The sequence below is a fragment of the Genypterus blacodes genome, unplaced genomic scaffold (genome assembly GCF_046128005.1).
Source record: "Genypterus blacodes isolate CSIRO-AG114 ecotype Tasmania unplaced genomic scaffold, CSIRO-AGI_Gbla_v1 ptg000293l_1, whole genome shotgun sequence".
Classification (NCBI taxonomy): domain Eukaryota; kingdom Metazoa; phylum Chordata; class Actinopteri; order Ophidiiformes; family Ophidiidae; genus Genypterus; species Genypterus blacodes.
In genome coordinates, this window is record NW_027467084.1 from 221179 (window position 1) to 245888 (window position 24710).

Genomic DNA, 24710 nt, shown 5'->3' on the forward strand with positions numbered 1-24710 from the left:
ATTTCAGCTGCTTAGGACCACAGAGCTGTTAGACCAGACCATAACAGACAGTTGTCTGTTTTAAAGGAGAATATACGATAATAATATACCAAAAAAGTAAATATCTCATTCCAGTCCATTTAATCATAAGAGCTACGGTCAGGTTTGTATGTCTACAGTTCTACTGTCAGCCACAAGAGGGCGTAAAGTCTAAACAGCTTAAGGTCACAGTGGGTTTGTTCAATGTGTTTCTCTACCACTTTAATGAAACATCTTCATCATCATCATCATCATCATCATCATCATCATCTTCATCTTCATCATCATCTTCATCTTCATCTTCATCTTCATATTCATATTTATATTCATCATCATCATTTCATAAGTCAAAGGCTCTTTGTGTGTCTGTTACACATGTTTGTGTATCTCAACAACACTGAACCTGGTCTGTGTTTGGTCCATCAAATATGATAGTATGATGATATGATAGTATGATGTTATGATTGTACGATGATATGATAGTATGATGATATGATAGTATGACGTTATGATAGTATGATGATATGATAGTATGATAATGTAAAATGGGGGCAGCAGTAGCTCAGTCCGGAGTGAGACCGTGCCTGGGAACTGGAGGGACGCTGGCTCGAGTCCCCCTGTGGACCAAGTAAGCAGACTGGTAGCTGGTGAGTTGCCAGTTTGCCTCCAGAGCACTGCCGAGCTGCACATGAGCAAGGCACCGAACCCCCAACTGCTCCATGGGCGACGTAGAATGGCAGCCCTGCACCCCCTCTGTAATGCATGTGTTTGTGTGTGTGATACAAGGGGGTGCAATAGTATGACGATATGATAGTATGATGATGTGATAGTATGTCATTTGGTGAACATATGTTATTACTCTTGGACGAGTTCACTAATAATTCACTCACACACACGCGCGCACACTAGCCTGAAACATCTCATATTGTTCCACTAACCCGTAAGAACAGTTTTAAATAACGTTTACACGAGAAACAGTCAACTCAAAATGACTGTATTATAGTTATATTAACAGTGTGGTGAGTTTATGTCTATATAAACTGTAAAAATGTCCATTTTTACAGTATAAATGTCTATATTTCAGTATAAACGTCTATATTTTTTTGAATGTAACTATCTTGAGGCTGCGGTGAGGCTCTAGCTCTCTGAGCGGAGGGACACAGTGCAGTGCTCCGGCCTCAGCGGAGCGATGCTGTATAAAGCACAAACATGGCTCTATGTTCTAATGTTGTTCAGCGGCACTCCGGCAGCGAGCAGGCCGCCATTATGTAACACAGAGAGAGGAGAGGACGCGTTATGTAAAGATGTTTATGAAGGAGGAGACTGAACTTTAGCTTTATGTAAAGAGGAGACGGAACTTTAGCGGAGCTGTGATGGCGGAGGACGAAGGAAACTAACGGTTGTTTTGTTGCAGTACAACACGCAGGGTTAGAGACTGCTGTGTCCCGTGGAATTGGACGTCTGGTCGAAGAGGACAAGAGGACCAGAGGACAAGAGGACAGACAACAGGACTGAACGTCTTCAGCTCTGTTGACATTCGTGTTGCATCCTTCAAGCTAGCTTACAGCTTTGCCCAGCTGATGCTGAGTAGCTTTAATATCCCCAGCTTTATTAAATCACGTGGATTTCTCCATCTTTATTGTCTCTTTAGTGGGTTTAGTGTCTCTGAAGACAGGTAGCGCTGTTGCTGTCAGCACATAGTTGTGATAATAGACTCGTGCACAGCTGTTAGCTCGTGACAGTGAAGCTAACGCAGCTCTGTGTGTTCATGTCCGCTCCGTCATGTCTCATCATGATGGAGGCGCTCGGCTCTACATGGCAGCGGACCAGTGAGCCCTCCGTGTGAGCGACGCTAAGCTGGATTGCAGGAATCCAACTGGGTCAGGGAATGACAGCTGGCTCTGACACCGTCTATGCTCGGAACCGAACCCTAACTAAGCTGCTCCAGGGGACGCGAACGCATCACGGCCTGAAGCTCCGGTGATGAACTAAAGCCGCAGAGAGGAGAAGCGTCAGTGAATCATTACAGCAGAGAAGAAGAAGAGGGGCCATCTTCATCATGGAGCCCGTGGGGGACTTTGAGTACAGCAGGAAGGACCTGGTGGGACACGGAGCCTTCGCCGTGGTGTTCAAAGGGAGGCACAGGAAGGTAAAGGGTCCGTTTGTAACAGCAGAGAGGCCCGAGGTTCATCTGGGTCAGTCAGTGACGATGCTGTGTGTGTGTGTGTGTGTGTGTGTGAGAATCAGGCTGTTGGTCAGATATTATCCGCTGCATGTTTCCATTCATGAAGTGGATCAGTCAGTCAGTGAATGACGCTCTGAGCCTGGAGGAGGAGGAGGAGGAGGAGGAGGAGGTGGTGGTGCTGTGCCCCCCCTCTGCCTTTAAGCACTCAAGCCTTCCTTATGTAAGAGCTGCACAGGATTCATTCAGACGGAAGTTCTCCCACCTATGAGGGTGTGGTTGTTGGTCAGGATGTTTGTGTTTGTGATGGAGGGATGAAGGAGATGACATCATGTGTCCTGCACTGCATTGTGTGAAACAGACTGGAAGCTGCATGAAAGCATCCACGCTCCCTGTGTCTGTGCAGACATTGCAGCTTCTGTCTCTCAGTTTCAGATTTGACTTGGAATGTCCTGAGATTGTTATTGATGTCTTTGCACTTCCCTGTCATTGTGATGCATGCATGCTTGTGACACTCTGCACCAGGAGACAAAGCCTGGCAGCCAGCATGCTGGAATGTTTTTAATTGCTGAAGCAAAAACATGCTTACGTTGTCCCTATGTTGACAGGAACATGTATGACAGCACAAACTCCACGCCATAAACTACAAAATATGGATTCAGTTTATTAGCTGGTATTGACGTATTTAACAAACCCAAATGTAAACAGTACATTCTGATGCAAGTCAGCTTTCCCCTCTCCCCCACATGTTCATGTCCCTGTGAGCAGATGTGGCTCAGGTGCCATCAGGAGTCTGAGATGATGTACAACCAGTATTTAAACACTTCATACATTCCAGCATCAGACTGTGATGGCAAGAGCCTGACAAAATGTAGTGTCCTAGTGAATGGAAGTGTGTGTTTGTTTAGTGCTCTCTCTTTCTCACAATCTCTTTCCTGTCAATCTATTGCCTTGTTAACAGAGTGATGATGACATCACCACCTCAGCCACCAGATGTGATTCTTAAATGAGTTCAGGCCTTATTCTGGTAGAAGAAAGTGACCTTCCATTAGCACAGCATGTCTGTTAACGTGTCCATTATGTGGCGCACCACCAAGCCATTAGTTTGGTTTGATGCAGACTTGCACCCCCCAGCAGAAGCCGGTAGACTAGCAGAGCCACTGTTTCCTTTGGTCTGTTGTTAGAAGCTCAGTCACACTTGGCTGACACAGCCGGGAGTTCGTGCAGTTTAGTTGGCAGTGTATTTCACACTTACACAGACTCATGTCACTCACACATACATGTGCTGTGCCAGAGGGAACCGGTGGCACAAGACTATTGCCTACTGACCTCATTAGGAAAGGACTTTCCTCTGACTGACCGTATGCTGCTGGTTTCATTAGTTTGAGATCACTTTCTGCACAGGAACAATCTAACTCAAGATATGTGTACAACAGCTGAATTATAATAATAATATTAATATCAATGTGAGCTCCAAATGTAAAGATGGTCTCAATCAATGGGTCCTCCTCCTCCTCCTCCTCCTCTTCCTCCTCAGCTCATGTTTAGAGTGCCTTGTCATTCAACACTGACCTGTTGTTATTGGACCTGTGCTTCCAGCTTCCATTGTTTTTTTTTACTATTGCCCCAATCAGCCAGAATAGTATTCAGTCAACAGACATGTATTGAGGAAGTAGTAACTAGTTTACTGTTTCATACCAAACTGATGCTAGATGTCTGTGCTCCTTCCTTCAATGTTGATGAATGATCTCACAGATACAAATGTAAATAGATGTGTGCCTCTGATGCTTTGTTCTTTATGTAGGGATGATATGGAGCAGTGTGTTGTCAATGTGTTTTAATCAACCTTTTCTCTCCGTCCTGCACTCTTCATCCTGTAGAAGACGGATTGGGAGGTGGCCATCAAGAGCATCAACAAGAAGAATCTGTCCAAGTCCCAGATCCTTCTTGGCAAGGAAATCAAAATCCTGAAGGTGAGCATGGCCAGATAGAAACATCAATACAAAAGATCTCATCAACCAAAGTGGATTTGCCTGCTAATGCACTTTTTTTAAATTCTTTTTTGTTTCATGCAGGAACTTCAGCATGAAAACATTGTAGCACTTTACGATGTCCAGGTAAGATGTGAAACCAACTTCCCTCCATCCACACTGCCAGACACATGAAGGGAAGAATGAAATCTAGCTTCAGAATTCTCACTGAAGAGACAACCAAGATTTAAATCATGGTCCCAAAAATCCTGTCGTCACATTGAGTGAGGATCCATTCATCCTCTCCATCTGAACCTTTGTGCCGCTGCAGGCCTCACCTCAGCTCTGACCCTAACCTCAGACTGACCTTCATATTTACTCTTCAACTTAACCCAGAATCAGCCGACATACACACGGCCCACAGCTCACTACATGTGTGTTCATAACACCACAGCATTACGCTCTGGTCTTTGTATTGTGATTGTTGATTTATTTTTGTAAAGTCTTAATTATTTATTCAAATGTATTCATGGCACGACTTCATCCATTCATATCCCAGTGGTCATTGAGAGGGCAAGAGGCTCTGGACAGCTTTACCAGTCTGTCCTAGAGCTGACACACACACACACACACACACACACACACACACACACACACACACACACACACACACACACACACACACACACATAATTACTAATATAAATTACAGGAACCTCTTGATCTGTTTTTCACTCAAAAAGGAGACAAGCTCAAGTGAGTAGGTGACACTGTGGTTCAGTGTGACATCATTCTCCTGAATCATCAAAGATTATAAATGGATCCTGGTTCCTTTGTGCAAAACAAAACTGTTCCTGTGGTAAGAAAAGCCGTGGAGATGTAGGAGGTATATTTGTTTAAATTGAAGTAAAAAAAAAATAGTTGTGTGTAGAATCTGAAGCTTCTGCCCACAAGCTGCCTCATGCTTGATCTCCTGAGACACACGAGGTCTGATTCTGGGAGTCAATGACATGAGGGAAAAACTTTATTTCCTATTGGATCTACATTGTTTTTAAATTTCCACATCAAACACTATGCTTTAAGATTAGTGTGACAACGTGCAGAAACACGCTTTCATTTTTGATGCAAGGAAGCTGACAGAGCAGTCAGAGCAGTCGGAGCAGTCAGAGCAGTCAGAGCAGTCAGAGCAGTCAGAGCAGTCTCCATTCACCCTGCAACTGTGTCACATACACACATGTGCGTCTGTGCATGCCTGTTCTACAGACAAACACACATTCACACACTTGACCAGGGCAGAATGAGTGTGTGGGATTTTGTAAATGAGGCTTTATGGTTTGTGAGGCAGTTACATGAGACTGAACTTCTAAAACAAAACCTGTTATTTGGAAGGAACACTGTGTCCTAGGCTCCAGAGGGGGCCTCTAGCTGGTGTGTGTGTGTGTGTGTGTGTGTGTGTGTGTGTGTGTGTGTGTGTGTGTGTGTGTGTGTGTGTGTGTGTGTGTGTGTGTGTGTGTGTGTGTGTGTGTGTGTGTGTGTGTGTGTGTGTGTGTGTGTGTGTTCCTTCGCCTTCTAGTTTTAATTCGTTTTGCCTTGTACGTTTAAAAAACAAAATGCTGTCATTTTGTTTGTTAGAACAGCAAAAACATTCAAGTGCCAGTATACTATTATAGAGAAGGAAGTGTTTTAGCCGTTATGCCCCATATCTGTATCTGCTGCACTGTTGTGTGTCTCTGGCTCCTCCCCCGAGTGTCTTTGTTGGTTATCCTGTGACTTTCCATGCGTGCTGGGATTAGCACAGAGTGTACTCCATGTGTACAGTTGCCACTCCTGCAAAAGAATAACAAGCTCTCCTGTTTCTCAATATCTAACCCACCATGACACACGGTAAACAAGCCTGACCTTTTGTCCTCAGGACATCATTTAGATTTTCTTATTGCTATTTGTGTCTCAGTGACCTGTTGTGTTCTGCTGTTCCTAGATAACATTTCTTTACTCAGAATACTTGGTATTACCCCCCCCCCCCCCCCAGACTACAGTCACTGGTCACTCCTGATCCTTTGGGATGTTTCCCAGTGAGGTCTGCAGTCATTTTGATTATTGATTTGTGAGGTTTGACATTTTCCCTTCATCATTTCCAACCTGTCTGTTGGATGTGGAGCTCATAAACATGCGTGTAACCAGGTTACAAGCTATTTATGTCACTGTTGATTTGGAAGACTTTTCAGCTAGGAGGGGATGTTTTAGACCCTGCTCCTTGTCTGGCAGGGTGCCAGCGTGTCCAGAGTCCACAGATCTGTTTCCTGTGTGTGTGAACAGCACATTCTAGAGTCCCTTTCATAGCCATGAGCTGCTACTTGCTCTAAAGGCTTCACAAACAAAGGTTGGCCTAAGTAACCACCTTCAATACGTTTCTATGCACTTTAACAGAGACGGAGATGCCATTAATGCTTTACAGCCGTCATGTAAACACCTTAATGCCACTGAAATGGGCACAGATGTAGTCAGACTGGCCTCACACTGCAGTGATGGAACACCTTTGGTTTATCAGACAGCAGCAGAATCCTGTGGATTTATCAGTATTGAGTACATGTGAATGTACTGAGAGCAGTCGACATCATGCTGAAGTGACAACAACAAACAAACAAACTGTAGCAGCTGGACACTTTGTCTCTGCTTGTTGTTGTTTGTGGTTTTCTCTGATGTCAGATAGGAGTAACGTGTGTGTGTGTGTGTGTGTGTGTGTGTGTGTGTGTGTGTGTGTGTGTGTGTGTGTGTGTGTGTGTGTGTGTGTGTGTGTGTGTGTGTGTGTGTGTGTGTGTGTGTGTGTGTGTGTGTGTGTGTGTGTGTGTGTGTGTGTGTGTGTGTGTGTCAGACTCTGACGTATCTGTAACTCACGCCCGCCTCTTGACCCCTGGGCCCCACTCCCACACTGTGCTGAAGAGTAAACTCTCCTTATGTAATCCTGCTCCTGCCAGGCCCACACACACATACACACACAGTCAGCACGGCTAGCAGCCCTTCCCCCATCACCACTGGCCCCATTTAGAGGAAAAGCTCCATAGGATTGGAGAAGGCGGTGGGCTAAATGGCCAATCAACTCATTTGATTTCCACGAATGTATTGATTGGCCCATGGCAGCCAGTCTATGTGCAGCCTGGTGTGTGAGAGAGTTGACTCAGTCCCACTGTCCAATGCAGTTATGATGATATGATATTTATGAGGTAGATGGTTGACCAAAGTAGTCTTTGTGTTTGAATGTTTTAAATGTTTGAGCTTTCAGTGAACCATCATGTTTCATCAGCCTAAGCATTACAAACAATGTAACACACAGATACCAAGGATGCAAACAGTGCCTAATGGTACTTTTGTTTTAATACTAATAATAGTTCTGTCCTGCTTCTCTAGCCGTGGTATAAACTGTCACATGTCACCTGGGTGTCTGTCTCTCTGTTCTAAGGTGTTCTGTGTCTCTTCTCTCACAGGAAACCCCTGGTTCTGTGTTCTTGGTCATGGAGGTAAGTGTCTGCATGTTTGATGAGGCAGAGCTTTTCTTATCTTCTGTGCAAAAGATTCTTTTTGTTTTTTTCTTGTATTTCAAAAAGAACTTGCATGTAATAGATACACTACAAATCATGGAATCCAATACATACTTAGTTACATATCACTGAGTACATATCTTTAAAGAGAAATACATGTAGTAATGAGTTAACTTTAGCACACATGTATGTTCCTCCTTTGGTGCTTTAAAGCCTCAGTAGCCTTGTTTGTCTCTAACATCCTCCACACGTGTCATCACCTCTTACTTCATCCAAAGTTTCACAACACCACGTGTTGCCTGCAGGATGGAAAACAAATCAAACATGACAAGACCTCATGTTACTAACTGAAATTTATTTGGGTCTTCTTGGAATGCAGTTCCCTGAACGCTCTTGGTCCAGTTCATGTTGTGCTCTATGTTTAGACAGCTGTACTTCATCATGTATGATCGAACTCTCTCCAGCCAGTACTGTTCAATCACACACTTTTCTCACACATTTTGGTGAGCATGTTCAACATGAACATGAAGTATTCTGTGCGTTAACACGTCTCTCAGGTCCGGCTGAACGTAGGCTAGGCCTGATTTAAACCTGGAATGTGGGGTAGATCAGCATTTCAGAGGAGCTGACCTGTGTAATGACTTGACCTATAGCAGAGATTGACTTGACTTGCTTGAGACTGGAGACTTGTGACTTGCTCATGTGTGACTTCCTCTCTGTTGTAGTGTGTGTAGTGGATGTGTCAGAGTAAACTGGAGGCTCCAGTCAGTTAGGTTGTGAGTGTCTGCTGCTTGCTCCGGTAGAGTGAACATGGTGTCCTTACACATTGCTGTGCTGTAGGAATGCCCCCCCCCCCCACACACACACACACACACCCCACACACAGACAAAATGTCCCTATACTCATCCTTTTTCTTCTTGTCCATGAGGAGAACTAAGTGCACTGGAGCAGGACTGATAAAGCTGCAGCCCCAAATGCTGTGCTCACGTTGTTGCTCATAGTGATTGTTTGTCTCCATAACAGTACTGTAACGGAGGAGATCTTGCTGACTATCTGCAAGGTAAGAACCTCTCTGTTAAACACAGATACTTCACCAAAATAAAGATACTAAGTGCAGGAATGAGCAGTGTCATATGTGTCATACGAGTCATACGTGTCCTATGACTGTGTAGTTGTGGGAATGTCTGCACACCATTAGACTTCACGTGTGTGATGGAGAGTTAGTTTAGTAGTTAGTGTGTGTCCTCTTCCAGAATGTGTGGAGGTACACTGGTTAGTGTTTACATGAGCCAAAGATGTATACTTTGTACAAAGGATTCTTTATTTCCGTTGTGCCAGTCAGCACAATGTTTACTCGGTTAAACAAGGTCATCATAAACATAATACTCTTATCCCCACAGGTCAAATCATTCATCATGATTATACTCAGGATTCTACTCCTCTGAAGGCAGTATCTCTGTCTGGTCAACACATCTATGAGTGTAGATAAAATAATGATCATAATCAAAGTAATCCACCTCCATAGATGTTGACTACCAAAAGACAGTCAGACTGGCTGATTGCTCAATGTGTTATTGTATGAGCTATCTAGTGTTAAACCTCTGTTTCATAGAGCAATTGATTGTGTTGTTTACTTATCAGTTCAGCTTGCATAATGCACAGCTGATAGTGTGTTCAGTTTACAGTGTGTCATTGTGTGTCAGGGTGGTCCCAGGGTCCCTACTTGGGTCACAGTCACGTCATATTTGGGACCTACTTGTGGTTGTGAAATCCAAGCACAGGGTCAAAGTGGAGGTTACAGTTTACTGGCTGCACTCAGTCAGGTGTGGAACCTTGTATCATCACTGACCTGCACACCATTGGCCTTCTTCCATTATAAAATGATGAATAATTCCACTACGTACACAACTTTCCCATGTTTGAAGTCGGTCCACTGAGGTTGGCCGAGAGCAGCTAAACCCCAAATCCTAAACTAATGTTGATAAGAGGAGTGTTTTGATCGGTGCTGTGCTGTAATCACAACGGCTTGGTGAAAAGATAAAACATAGTAAGAGGAATCCTCTTAGTCTCACTACGGATTAGACTTCACTCCCACCTGGGGCCAGGACCCATCATGTGTTGGTGCTGTTTACTCCAGGATTATCACTTTAATATGAGGATTATTATCTAGAGAAACACAGGACAGGTTATCAGAAGTTGTATTTGCTTTTCATTCAAAAGGATAATGTAAGAGTAGAGGTGAAGTATGATCTGGTGTTAGTGATGCGTCTCTGCAGAAGACAAGGAAAGTGATGCATTCCACTATGGAGCAGAAAGGATCAATAGGCTGATCAATAAGACTGGACCATGTGTGAGCAACATAAACAAGCAGGTCCATTTGAATAAGCAGGTTATCTAAAGTCAGAAACGGGTGTTTCAGATGTTATGCTAGAATCAAGTCTGAGTTTGGCTAAATATTGTGTAATGTCCACTTCTTTCTCCAGCCAAAGGAACCTTGAGAGAAGACACATTGAGGGTTTTCCTGCAGCAGATAGCTGCTGCCATGCACATCCTCAACAGCAAAGGAATCATCCATCGCGACCTGAAACCCCAGAATATCCTGCTGTCCTATGTGGGTCGCAAGAAGTCCAGCATCAGTGGCATCCGCATCAAAATAGGTGACAGGGGTTAAAAAGAGCTTTGACTCATATTCATTGCCACATCAACTTAGAATGATTGAACCTCCATATTCTGCAAGTATCATTTCTTCTAATGTACAGATTGTACATGAATAGTTATGGCATGGTGAACCGCTCATGTTAAAACACACGATGTGTCTTACTTTGGTATTATATGAGGACCAAAGTATCTTCTCATGCTTTCACCTCCCCTGTCTGACACAAACCATCACTGAACCCAGGCTTCTTGTTTGAGTGTTTGTTCAGGTACTGCAGGGGAAAAGAGCAAAGAGAAGGACCGATGCATTTGATATTGTATTTGTATATGTGCAGTTTATCATCAAGTAAACATTATGTTCTCCCCAAAACATCGCATGGATCAAATGTTCTACTCTCCCTTCTTTACTGTAAAGATTGAAATGCATGCGTGTACTTTCAGGTCTGTCCTTCTGACTGGTTTCATTTTTCTGTCCAATAGCTGACTTTGGTTTTGCTCGGTACCTCCAGAGCAACATGATGGCAGCCACTCTATGTGGATCACCTATGTACATGGTAAGTGTGTGTTTCTTCTCTAATGGGCCCACAGCATCAGCTGAGCTCAGTCATCCTAAGGCCTATCAAGTGTCACAGCCGCCTGCTGCGTCCTTTCCTCCCTTTAGGCCCCAGAGGTCATCATGTCCCAGAACTATGACGCCAGGGCCGACCTCTGGAGCATCGGGACGGTCATCTACCAGTGTCTAGTCGGCAAACCACCTTTCCAGGTGAATAATATTAAAAGAGAGAAAACAAACTGCTAACAAGGATTGTGCGTCTTTGCGTGTCTTTGCATTTCACTCCTTTTTAAAATGTTTTATAGGCCAATAGTCCACAAGACCTGAGGATGTTCTATGAGAAGAACAAGAATTTACAGCCCATGTAAGTCCCTACCTCTTATAGTATACACTTTTGCTTTGAAGCAACCTTTTTGAAGAGGTATAGTTCACCAGGCACTAAGTTCTCACGCTCTGGTCACCCAGCATTCCAAGAGAGACGTCGCCACAACTTAGTGACCTTTTGCTGGGTTTGCTCCAGAGGAATCAGAAAGACAGGATGGACTTTGGTGAGTCTTGACATAACCTCCTCATGTTTATACTGTGGTATTATATTTTCTGCACTCTCATGCGTCTTCACACCTTCACTCTACAGAGAGATTCTTCAGCCATCCTTTCCTTGAACCAGCGTCCACCATTAAGAAATGTAAGCAGAGAGGTTACATTTCCTTGTTTGATTACATCATTGAAATACTTAAGCAACCTGAACCATGATGTATTTGTGCTGTACCCCCCCAGCATGTCCAGTCCCGGTCCCCAGCACCTCCAACACTGTGACAGACAGTTCCTGTGGCAGCTCACCATGCATCCGCTACAACTCCCCTCCTGTGAGTCACTTTAGGAAGCCTCCTTCTAAAGTTATTAGATTGACATAAACCAGAATTAATTATGTTTCTCTGTTGGTGTTAAAGCTTCCAGTGCAAGCATTGCTGACAATTGTTAGTGTACATAGGTTTGTTGATAACAGATCCCTGGCTTTACTCTGGAGACTGATGCTCCAGACAACAAGTCTGAGTTTAAATCCTGTGAATCCCCTCCAGTCAGTCAGAACAGAAGAAGCCCCTCAGATGAGAGACTAAATGTATTCAAGTCTTAACTACCCAGTCCAGCTGCCTGAGAATCAACCTACAATGTCCTTGAATATAGTATAGATCTACAGCAGCTTGTGTGTAAATCTTGCTTGTATCTGCCTATTCTTCTCACATTCTTTCTGTCTTTAAACACGCAGTCCCTCCCTGACATGCAGACCCTAGTTGAAGATGGTCTATCATCCCCCCCACTCGGCCCACCCAATTTTCTACAGCTTTCTAAAGAGTCTGCAGGAAGTACCAGTAGCAAGAACTCCTCCTGTGACACTGATGACTTTGTCCTGGTGCCTCACATCTCTACTGACAGCTGTGAGTGCCAGCACACTTGCACACCTGAGTTTCACCATCATTCACTCAGATATAAGTCCCAGATAGATTGTTGGGGCTGGAGCACCTATAGGTGTAAACATTCCCACTGTGTGTCTCTTTATGTAAAGAATCTTCTGGATCCCTTATGGATGATGTGCCTTCATGGCCTTTCATGGCTCACACATGCAGACACACCTGCTCCTCTCAAACACAGTGCAGTTTACCATCTAGTTACAACTCAATTCTATAAATAAGTCCTTCTTCATTTCTTGTCTTTCTCTTCAGATGATCAACCAATGGGAGGAGGTCGCCGGCCATCCAGTGAGTTCCTCATATGTGGAGGGTGAGTGTCAGGTCTTAGACAGAGACTAGATACAATATGTTAACTACATTTTTGATGTTAGAAACAGTTACTGTAGAAACTGTAGAGCATCAAAGGAATCAGCACATTAATGGAGGCTTCCATAGACTGCTTACTGATGTGCTTGGCTGAAGTGTAACAATCCTGCTTACTTTAGGTTTCATCCTCTTTGTGTTTCTGTCGTTTACAATTCGTCACTCTCCTGTTTCCAGCTGTTGAATGTGTTCATAGGTCAGGGTCAGAAATAGACTCGGCATGCAATGGAAACGCGTCAGTGTTGGTGCGTCAGATTCTTTTTGAAATAGAGCTCATGTGTAAGTCTTCAGTCATATCTGTCTCCTGTCCTTGTGGGTCTTCAGGTTGAAGCTTTGCCTTCCTTTGTTTCTTTCAGTATTTTGAGGACTGACCACTTGCAAACCAACCTTCTGAAGTGTTTTTCTATACCTGCCATCTGTGAATTCTCTGCTCAACCTCCAAACCTGCATGATTATTGAGTTATGAGTCAGAAGTTAAGCCAAACAACAAGGCAGCTGTGCTAAAATAAGCATCTGACCCACTGTGATGGTGAGATCAGAATAACCCAGCGGCTGAGTCACAGATGATGCTGTCATTACATGACTTCATCTGTTCACCTGCAGCCAGATCGTCATGTCTTTAAGAAGAACACACCTTCATTCTTGATGTTTGTTTTTGTTTTTCATTACGGGTGGCAATCTGGACCCAGGGACTTCTTAAATGAGTCCCATTGTGAGATGGGTTATGTGGAATATCTGTCATTTTCTTCAAATGCAATACACCAACTTCTGAATGGTTGTTGTTGTATATCTTTGATATTCAGTGGAAACAGGTGATAGTGATTATTATACTGTGGATGTTTCCTTGGAGGTTTGGCTCTGGTCGGCAGTGGCTCAGTCGGTAGGGATTCCGCTCGGGAGCCGGAGGGTCGCCGGTTCGAGTCCCGTACGGACCAAGTGAGTGGACTGGTAGCTAGTGAGTTGCCAGTTTGCCGCCAGGGCACTGCCGAGGTGCCCCTGAGCAAGGCACCAAACCCCCAACTGCTCCACGGGCGCCGAATAATGGCTGCCCTGTAATAATTGGAAGTCACTTTGGATAAAAGCGTCTGCTAAATGACCGTGATGTAATGGTTTCAAAGCTCCAGTAGCTTCATTCCAATTGTGATTTTAGTGATCCTGAAGTCAGCTCCTTTGTTCTGTCCTTCCATTGTACAGTATAACATGCAACCAGCCGCTGCTTTATACTTTGTCTTTAGTTTAGCCTCAAGCTAAACTCAATCTCTTTCTTTTCTGTTCCCCTCTTTTGTTGCCTCTAGTTATTTTTGTCATTGTTCCCCAGTCGCCCTCTTCACACTCTTTTAGTCCTTTGTGCTACTTTCCTACGGGCAGAACATACTACATACATCCAGACAACAGGGAGATCCTTTTTCTTCATTGCAGCTGTTATATCTTGTAATTGAAGACATTTAGTAACAGAGTCCATCATAGACTTGTTTCTCTGAGGCACTCTGCATGTAATCTCAAATCGATTAGAGTCGGGGAAGAGGATGGAGACGGATGGGAAAGAAGAGCAGGTTGTCAAGAGAGACAATCAGAGCCAAGACAGCATGAGATTAGATGAAGTAAAAGAGGCGAGCAAGCTGGTGAAGATAAAGACAGACGGGACAGAGAAATGGAGTGATTCTTTGATACGGTTCAGTTTGTACCCATCCCCCGCCAGCGGCCTGATAAAAAGCAGGTCAGCACAGAAACAAACCTTTCAGATCTGTGTCTCTCATCTGTCAGTCCTTGACTCGTCTTCTCTTTACTGTGTTTTTACAATGGAACACCGCAGCACATTATTCATAAGTCTGCTGGGAATCAATAAAGAATCTGGGGGAAAAAATAAAAATCCTCCTCTATTACTTAATCGGATGCCATCTGGTTAGTTTGAAGTGTGTAGCATGTGTGTGTACCAACTAGTTCACATTTATTTGTCAGAGTATTCCTCTGCGTTCTTTGTCTGGACTCTCACGTGTCCTCGTGTCTTCCCTGAGGTCCTCCCATGCTTAACATCATTACATAATACTTGTTTCCAACTGGTGCCGCTCTATGTCAGCCGTTTCCTCCACTCCTCCCTTTTTTTTCAATATAAACTCTTGGAAAAGCCCCGATGTAAGCGTCCCAATCCTGACTTAGGCCAAGAACATTTTGTACCTTTTGATTTACAAAAGAATGCACATGAGCTGAGCCCCCTGTTGTGTCTGCTGAACACACAGGGACTCCCTCGCACGTGCATTTGATCAGCCCCGCCTCTAGCCCCGCCTGCCTTGAGATCATTGGTTGTGTCTTTGTGTGTTTACATGGAAGCCCTGCCCCTTTTTTCACAGCACCTCCCCCCCTAGTCAGCAGGCTTAACTTTGGTTCCTTCGACAGCCTCCTCACTGAAGTAAACAAAGAACTTTAGACTTTAGTATCCGTTACCCAGTATTTGGTGTTTTTCCTGCTTTATCTGGAGTTTAACTTTAAAATGGGCGTTGATACTCCTGAAGAAATGGTGACGATATGGAAGCAGCAGCCTGGAGCAGACTGGTTAACTGCGCTCCTCTCCCCGGTCCTCCCATCCAGGCAGCCCCAGCCCGTACCAGGACAGACTCCCATGGTCTCCCCACGGGCTGAGACTACCCCCATCCCTGTACCCACCCAGGTCCGCAACTACCAGCGCATTAAGCAGAACCTCTCCAGCAGCCCGACCACCACACTGTACAGCTCCCCCAGGTAAGAGTGCCCCCCCCCCCCCCAACCTTCAGTTGCGTAATGAGGTGTTATTCCCTCAGTCATAAAGTTTCCCAGTGTTTCAGCTCAGTGGCTGAAAGAAGGAAGAGGAGCTGTGTTGTTTATGTTTCTGATGTCTCAGCAGATGTGCTGTGAGCCTGTTTGGGTGGATCTGTGACTCATTTGTTTTTATTCAGAGCTCCATTTTAGAGGTTTTATTCTGGCCTGTGTTTTTGTTTCATCTGCTGGCTGCAGGTTATTAGCCAGGTCATCTGTCCTATGGTGACCATTAGGGGGTGCTTTGCACACACACACACACACACACACACTGATGTAGAGCGGATGTTTGGAGATGTCCACTGATAATTTATTTTGTCTTGGGTATAAAATTGAAACGATCCTTAAAGCAACTAAAGAGCCTGTGGTTGTAAACAGTAGGGGGGTGCACAGCGTTCAACACAGATCTGTCAGACTGGACTGGCAGAGGGGTTTAAGGTCCAATATTGCATATTACATGTACATCAAACCTCTGCCATTCAAGCCATTAATACATTAATTGTGATATGTCATATAATGGAGATAGATCCATATCATTGAAATCAGCCTGAATCCAATCATTCTCATAAGAACTTGATTTAACCTTGATTTTGTGGTTGTATATTTATTCAGGCTTGTAAATTAGAGGATGACTCTTCCACATGCATTTCAGTTTATGGCTTAATGGAGTAGGGAATGTATGTAAACATGTTCAGACTAACCCTCAGGTAAGAGAAAGCTGTAAGAAGAGTTAAGGTTAGGCATGCTGGTAAATGTGTGTGTTAATATGAGTCTAACTCTGAACATGTAGAGTGAGATTACTGACACCATTCTAATGCCAGGATAGGATTTACAAACTGAAATGTGCTCTATTTAGTTTTTATGCATTGTTGGTTTGTTCCATTTTCTCTATGCTTGTGAAAATGTATTCACCTGAAGCCTGCATGTTTTCTATGTTACTGATGTATGTGATTGTGCTGTAGGTCTGGCACGGTGAGGCGCTCCAACACTAGTCCTATGGGGTTCCCTAAGGTGGGCTCAGGCTCCCCCTGCTCTACAGACATGCCACAGACGGTGGGTCGGCGCCTCTCTACCGGGAGCTCCCGGCCCTACTCTCCCTCGCCTCTAGGTAAGAACACGTCCACACATGTCTTCAGGCACTTGGGCCGTTTGCTAACGCCTGCTCGAAATCAGTCACACTTATGCAGAAACGCGGCACATTTGTTTCTACAGTGGGAACCATTCCTGAGCAGCTGGGTCACTGCTGCTGTCACCTCCAGAACAACGAATCTCGCAGCCGGAGCTCCTCAGGAGGTCAGTTTAGCTGCTCTCCACCCACAAGGTCTGCTCATTGTACATACGCACACATGCGGTATCTGTCTGTGCAAATACACCACAGGACCACATGTTACGGTCTGTAGAGAGAGGCAAAATGTAAACAAAATTGATATTGAAACACTTCCAGCAGGTTTCAGAATCTACCTCAACAATGCAAAGTAGAATTCACAGCTCACAGGTCTGCTGTCCAAAAGAAATGCAGTTAACACATGAACTCTTTTTTTACAAAATTAACGTTTTTGTTTAAATCAATGATCAAATAAATCAATTTTTATAAATGTGAATCAGTATTTATGCAGTTTTGGCAAATTTGTAGCATAGAAGAAAAGGGCATCTGTAGTAGATCAGCAGTTTTCTGTATGGATGAAGGCACTCTGAGCCTCAAAGATCCTGTATGTGTGTACATGTACAGTATATATACTGTATAAACCTGTAGATGTGTGTATATACTGTATGTATACCTGTACCTATATACAAACTCACTATGCCCTCAACATTCTACAAGCCTATGAGTCAGCCTGCATGAAGATCTTTGACTTTGGTGTTGTTAAGTTTATAGACGTCTGGCAACTGCTCGACTGTTTTGTGTCAAGAGTCTTGTTGTCATGGTGACCATTTTTAAAGGAGAAAAACTCCAGTACATTATAGTGAGACGGTCTCTCAGCCAGACACGCACAGCAGTGCTTTGGCACACAAACAAACCTCATTCATGAACCACAGATGGAGCATTTGTGCCTTTTCTCCAGCTGATCGGCAGGAAGTGATTGAACGTTTTTAAAACCTGATATCCAGGAACATCTCTACCAAGTTGTTGACATCCAAAGTTTGCATGCAGCTAAAAGCAGACGTGGAAGTGTGTGTCCCCTGTTCTGTGGAGACAAGTGGAGCGCTGTCCAATGATACAACAATCATACTAAACAGCTTTGTGAGTTTTTCTTTCTCAAACTAGAACAAACCAGCTGACTTGGTGAACAGGCTTGTGCACTTGTGTCAGATCAGCTCTATGTGCCTGTATTGTGATGATAAGATGCTTGATGACTTTGATACTATTGGTTTTCTATGGTTGATTCTATTCCAACTCCCTCTACCACCAGGCTCCCCTGTGCCTTCATCTCAGCTCCTGGGGGCTCGGCTTCAGAGCGCCCCCACCCTCACAGAAGTCTACCAGACCAGACAGAAGCTCCACAAGCAGCTGTCGGACCCTGTGCATCCCACTTCCTCTTCCTCCTCCTTCTGCACTCACTCCCCTCAGCTCGGAAGGCCGGCCAATCTGGGCTCTTCCCCGACCAAGCTGCTGGGCTCCTCCCCCCGCTCCTCTGATTGGCTGCAAAAGTCCCCGCTGCCCACCATCATTGGCTCCCCTACCAAGGTGAGTGCATCACACCTTACCATGATGTAAATGAGCGCAGCCACAGTTCATGTGACTTGAATGAAGTATCTCTCATAATGGGCAAACTTAAGTCTCATGAGGTCATAGTTTTCTTTGTTTTATCTGTCTATTTTTAACATTAGACTATTTCGGCACCATTCAAGATTCCCAAAACACAGGCGTCCTGTAACTTGATGGCGCTGGCAGACAATCCCATGACCACCAGGACGCTGGCTGACACCCGGGACATGTGTGTGCATCACTGCAGCCCTTATCCCAGTGGGCGACAGGTTGCCCCAGAGGGCAGCAGGACCTTTGGCAGGTAGGACGTCTCCAGGTGCCGTTTGAGGCTGATGATCTTCATGTGTAGGACACGAATCTGTGGGAGACATCAAAGATCTGCATATTTTAGGCGTATATCATATATCATTTATGACACAACAGACGGTAATATTTGATACTGTTTGTGCTGGAATACACGTTAGAAAGGTTCCAAGGAAAAGTCATCCTAGGCAACTGGACTTGCTGGTAAAGTTCTATAGTTGTACTGAACCTTTACCAGCAAGTCCAGTTGCCTAAGATTGACTTTCCTTGGATACCAGGACCTGGATGACTGAGAACCTACAGACAGGTTGGCTGTGTTACCTTAACTTCTTTTGGACACTTTTGAATCTGTGGTTTCAGCATTTGTGCTGTTTGTGCTGATGTAAGTGTGTGACTGTGTGCAGGTCTGTGAGTACAGGCCGCCTGTCTGAGCAGCCAATCAGAATGGCTCTGGGTGGACAGGCCTACCAGGGCAGCACTGACAGCCTGAACACTGAGCGTCCGATGGACACAGGTAGGGCTGCACTACAGGACACACACATATGATGATGATCGACTGCAGGATGTCAGACATTATGTCCTCTGCTCCATAAACACTCATGGTGGAAGCAGCACCTCACTGACCACCACAGCACTAGAACACACTGAACACTACTTACCCTAAAGCCATGTATGAATGTGTGTGTCTACATACTGCAACATACAAACTATTTGATGTGATCAGAGTCTGAAAACAGCATAAAGAAAGTTTGTACCCCATCAGAGGGAAGGAAAGGGAAGAGGGAAGGAAAGCTGAACCAATGTTAACTCTTTATTCATGCTTTATTCCATCCAATAACAGATAAATGTTGTATAATATCAGAATCATGCTCATTTCTTTCCTTTAATCTTAACTGATCTGTCAGTCAGCCGTCTAGTGTCTATTAGAAATGAACGATGCTTCCTCTCCTCTAAGCTCCTGCAGGTCCCAGTGGGCCGGCTCAGGGGGGGGCAGCCAGCCCCCGTACGGTCCTGTTTACCGTGGGCTCACCGCCTAACAGCACCACCCCTCCCACCTGCAGCCACCTGGGCACCCGGCCACGCACCACCTCAGGTAACAGGTGAACTAGGAATGATGATGTTTGACCCTGAGCTTATTGAGGCTCCATCATGGACAGATTCCATCATTTACGTGCCAAACGCCACACATTAGCTGACTTTTGATTAGCTGCAACCGTGGTACACTTAGTTTACACAATGTGAGGATGCACAACAATCTGCAGTGCGTGTTACATGTATGTACACGGGGCCTTCAGTGGCCCCACTGTCCTGAGTGCGACCCATTCTGTTTAGAGTTAATGTGAGTCCACTGACAAATGTGTGTGATGTTTGAGACTTCATGTGTCCTCTTTCCTTCCCTCAGTGGGTTCCAACAGCTCAGCCGGCTCTCTGTGTTCCACCAGCGGTCGGGTCTATGTGGGTTCTCCCCCCGGTATGGCCATGGGCACCTCTCCTCCAGGGAGCTTTGGAGGAGGGCAGGCTGTCCCTGGAGTGGAGGGGGCACCAAGCAGCTTACGCTATGTCCCCTATGGGACCTCCCCTCCCAGCCTGGAGGGGTTCATTACCTTTGAAGCGCCCGAGTTGCCCGAGGAGACCCTCATGGAGGTCAGCTTTTACATCAACACTGAGGGTTCATTGATGTTTTGTCAGAATTATCTGGTACTGGTACTGGTACTGGTGCAATCATTGTCTTCTTCCTCTGTGTTTGATGTGTAACTTTGTGTGTGTTGGTCCAGCGGGAGCACACCGACACCCTGATGCACCTGAGGATGATGCTGTCCTTCACCGACTGTGTGCTGGAGATGGCAGCGGTCAGAGCGGGCGGGGCAGAGCTGGGCGTGTCAGCCGCGTCCCTTTACCCCCCCCAGGACAGCGTGGTGGTTGACCAGATCAGTCAGCTCAGCAAAGAGTGGGGGTAAGTAAAGACCAGAGGACCACGAGGAGGAGGGGGTGGGGGGTGCTACAGAACCAGATAGGAGAAGTTCCACTCCTGATTCTATTGGGATTGTTCAATAGCTTAGTAGGACTTTGGGAAAATTAAGAACTTTGTTTTCCATTTCTGTATTCATTGTTCTTTATTTATAAATAAGCAGTGAAGTGCTGTGGTTTAGATTAAGAACAGCATGAATGAATAAATGAAGGGAACAAATACTTACACTGGTGTCCTTTTGTGTAGTTTCACATTTTCATGATGTCTGACACTGACAGCTGCTGTTTCCTGTGTAGTCGTTCCTTTTCCATCCTCTCGGTGCTTAGTTTAAGATTCATGCGTGTAGAATGTCTGTTTTCCAGTTTGACTTGATCCTTAACAGTTAAAGGAGTCCATGTAGTCTCAGGAAGCCGCTTGGTGAAGCTTTTTAACTGAGGTTGTAACGCCCCCTACAGGCAGGTGGAGCAGCTGGTGCTCTACATGAAGGCGGCTCAGCTTCTGGCCTCCTCCCTTCATCTGGCCAAAGCTCAGATCAAAGTGGCCAAGCTGAATCCTTCCACTGCTGTCAAACAGGGTGAGGAGCCTCTTCACCTCTTTACCTCGTCAACTTTGACACCAACATTAAACTGGGAAATGCAAAATCAGCTGTTCACTCATAACCATAATATAAAAGACCTGTAGGCATCACTACAGGCTCTGCTTCATATGAAACCATTTGCTCTTGTTCTGTCAGTGGTGAAGAGTCTGAACGAGCGTTACAAAAGCTGCATCTGCCTCTGCCGGAGTTTGACCGACAAACTCAACCACTTCTTCTCGGATAAGCAGCGATTTGTGGACGAGATCAACAGCGTCACTGCAGAGAAGCTCATCTACAATCATGCAGTGGAGATGGTGAGAGTCGCACAACAACAACACAAAGTATCAGTCTCTAATCAACAGCCATTAAGTCTGTCTGTCTGTCTGTCTGTCTGTCTGTCTGTGTGTGTGTGTGTGTGTGTGTGTGTGTGTGTGTGTGTCAGGTTCAGTCAGCAGCTCTGGATGAGATGTTCAAGCAGACAGAGGATATCGCTTATCGCTACAGTAAGGCTGCCATGCTGCTGGACGGACTCTCCAAGATCCTGCAGGACCCCACAGACATCGAGAATGTAGTCAAATGTGAGTACAGGACGGAGACACACACACACACACACACACACACACACACACACACACACACACACACACACACACACACACACACACACACACACACACACACACACACACTGGTCATCTAGCTGGATAACAGCTCATCTAATAAATGCTGAATAAAGAAACGTTTGGTAATAAATCATTTTGACGGCCCTGTTACTTTCCTGCAGGTTTGGTTGATTCTTCTTCTTGTACTAACGCAGTGTTTTCCCTGCAGACAAAGCCAGCGTGGAGCGCAGGATCTCGTCTCTGTGCTACTGTACCGTCACGCTGTACGAGTAGGGACCAGCTTCCTCCTGTAGCAGCACTTTGCTTCTGTATTTATCATCACTTCATCTTCTTGCATCACGGAATGAATTGCCAAAAGTGACTGATGCACAAATACACAACCAAAGAGGAAAAAGGATCAAGAGACAAAGGCTGAAACCAGATCTTTGTTTTTTTGAACGCTATGATGACACATTAACATTTGATCAAAACATTTTTAAAGAGTCTTCACCCTTCAGGATATGATTTGCTTTTTTACCAGAAGAGACGGAGGATTGTCTGACAATGAGACTTCATCTGCCCGTCAAACTGTTCAATCTGCTTACATGGTATCAAGGCTTATTTAAGTTGTCTTTAGGTTATTGTTCTTATTTATTGGTTCAGAAACATGTGGATGTTTTATTCTGCTGTCTGTCTTAAAAACCTTAAGTATTGAAGTGGAAGTAAACAGAAGAAACTGTATCAGATAAACAGGCAGAAAGGAAACGATCACACAGCTGTTACACAAACAGGAACATGTAGAGTTTAGACTGAGTGAGTGTTTTGTCTGTGTTGTTGGCTCATGCACTTTATTGTGGGGGGGGGGGGTAAGTAGGGGGCATCAGGAGCGAGTGATGAAGAGAAGGAGCTCACCAGCCTGCTGCACATCTGGATCAAAGCCTGTACATCAGCCCTGGTCCCTGTAGCCCCCACGGCTGCACACATGGATGTGTGGGTCACTAATGAGGTGTGAGCACCAACTCGTACTCAAGGACACAAATGAAGAGTGTGTGTAGAGAAGATGGAGCCTGGAACCACTGCTGAATACGATCAGAAGATCAGGCGAGGGTTTCTTCTTCTTTGTCCATCAGATTTCTACACCTTATTTCTTCTCAACCCAAGTGACTTCACATGAATTCCATGTTACAGTTGTGTGAGGTGGCACATGTATGTTGGTCCCAGTATGAGTGGACTGATGGTTCGGTGGGTCGTCACTTGCATCTCAAAGCATGTGGTGATTAAAGAACAAAAGCCTGTTTGGTTCTGCTTTAGTGTTATGTTTAATTATGAAGTGAACACTGAGGAAGCAGGATTCATTCCACTGATTTATGCTTATTAAGACAGATGGAATGGGGGGGGGGGGGGTCTTGTTGATTGTTCCCACTGTGGAAGGTTAACTGAAGGTCAACCATCAGTTTGAGCAGGAAGTCATTCAAGCCTCTGGCCTGGTGCCAGAGTCAATAACCTGACGTGTTCCCTTAGTAAGTTTCATTTTACTAACGATATCAGAAGTGTTGATGCTCATCTGTCAGCATCTGGAGCTCATTTATAACAAAACTTGATGTTTGCAGATGTGTGTATTTGTGTGTGGTGCATGTGATTATTTGTTCCCTTTTTTTTTTTATTATAGGCGAATGTGTGTGAGATGAGTTTGAGTTCTGGGTGTATGTGACCTCTGACCCCATTAGACGCCCTGCCTCAGTCAAAGAGCACAAATCTTTATATGTACATAGATGGATTTGATACATTTTATGGCACCTGCCAAGGGTTTTGATAGGAAAACTCTTTGGCACAACAGGAGTGTGCCAGGAAATAAACCAAGAAAAAAGACATGGCAGCTCTAAAACTTTCCAGAACTTTGTGTCTCCCAGGACTGTGGACGATCACAGAGATGGTCTGAAATGAGCAACATCTTTGTCTTCATGCTCTTGGAAGAAGCAGTACATTCCCCATCAGGAGAAGAAAGAGCTGTGGGACTTTGTTGTTGGCAGAGAGTAGATGGTTCTGCTCATGAGACAGTGATGTCTCACAAGCTGCACTGCCTGCGTCCATGTTGTCTCCTCTCCCCCCCGACCTACACTGGAACTGTACTTCCCTGCAGTGTATCTATGTAAATGTGTGTGTGTATATAGGAGGGTTCACGTCCAGGTGTCGGTGAAGGCCAGTAGTACACGGTAATGGAGGAGGACTGTCTCCACTCTATCGGCTCTGTACAGATGTGAACCTATTCTGTAGTCTGTGTGATTCTGTATATATATGCATAATCAGGCACCCGGCCTGTTCTCTGATGTACTGTTCTTTTTCTAGACATATCCGGTTTCCTCTGAATGTGTTTCTCTCCCTCGTCCATGTCAGCACTCTGAACCACTCACAGCCTTTTACTGCACACACGAGTGGAGAGGGAGGAATGAAACTCTCCGGTCTTTGCTTGGTGCCAGTTTGTCCATGAACTGTAAATGAAGATGGACTGTTTGGTGCTGGTACCCATCTGCATTTACCCAGTAGAACCTCTAGGAACTTGAATGTATGTCCCCTGTTGTGTAGCCTCTCCTGCTTGTTGTGCATTTTGAAGACGCCTCCGTCGGCCATGACGCCTCTCGACTCACCCTGACAATGCAACACTTTCCAAGCACCAGTTTTTAATGAGAAATGTTGATGTTCTCCTTGTGTCTCACTGAGGGCTCCTCTCTCTGTTCACAACGGAGCTCAGATATGCTCTTTGTTATTAAAAAAAGATACAAACATATCTTTGATCATTTAGTTCTTTGTCCTATATGGTTTCAACATTCCTGAGAGCAAATACACACTTAGAAGTTTTAACTCCTGTAAGAAGTTCATGTTTTATCAGCAGGTTATTACCACAGAAGAACGTCTGGACAGGAGGAACCGGGTCAGGAACCTGGAGATGAGAACATTTAGAGGCTGAACCAGGATGGAAGAGGATCCAAGATGCTCAGTCACATGTTATGGTGCCAT

At 44.9% G+C, this 24710-nt stretch overlaps 1 protein-coding gene across 2 annotated transcripts; it reads left to right on the plus strand.

The window, feature by feature from the left end:
• Positions 1-1243: 1243 nt before the first annotated feature.
• On the plus strand, positions 1244-24480 carry ulk2 (unc-51 like autophagy activating kinase 2). 2 transcript variants are annotated; one of them, XM_076137087.1, is made up of 27 exons: positions 1244-2167; positions 4081-4173; positions 4276-4317; positions 7653-7685; positions 8731-8767; positions 10191-10364; positions 10843-10916; positions 11024-11125; positions 11221-11279; positions 11381-11463; positions 11550-11600; positions 11693-11781; positions 12183-12351; positions 12637-12694; positions 15334-15483; positions 16500-16645; positions 16750-16830; positions 17949-18223; positions 18367-18545; positions 18952-19061; positions 19503-19640; positions 19950-20191; positions 20323-20501; positions 20972-21090; positions 21250-21407; positions 21536-21671; positions 21925-24480. In XM_076137087.1, the coding sequence occupies exons 1-27, from the start codon at positions 2078-2080 to the stop codon at positions 21987-21989; spliced, it is 3132 nt and encodes a 1043-aa protein (XP_075993202.1). In that variant the 5' UTR covers positions 1244-2077; the 3' UTR covers positions 21990-24480. The 2 variants fall into 2 exon arrangements, with proteins under 2 accessions (XP_075993202.1, XP_075993203.1); XM_076137088.1 differs by having other exon boundaries at positions 18388-18545.
• Positions 24481-24710: the final 230 nt, after the last annotated feature.

What these genes read in the sequence shown, in the direction of transcription:
- ulk2 (XM_076137087.1), top strand. Translation starts at nt 2,078, where the DNA reads ATGGAGCCCGTGGGGGACTTTGAGTACAGCAGGAAGGACCTGGTGGGA. An exon ending in CTGTGTTCTTGGTCATGGAG is followed by an intron (nt 7,686 to 8,730) that starts GTAAGTGTCTGC and finishes TCTCCATAACAG; the next exon opens with TACTGTAACGGAGGAGATCT. An exon ending in ACACTGTACAGCTCCCCCAG is followed by an intron (nt 15,484 to 16,499) that starts GTAAGAGTGCCC and finishes ATTGTGCTGTAG; the next exon opens with GTCTGGCACGGTGAGGCGCT.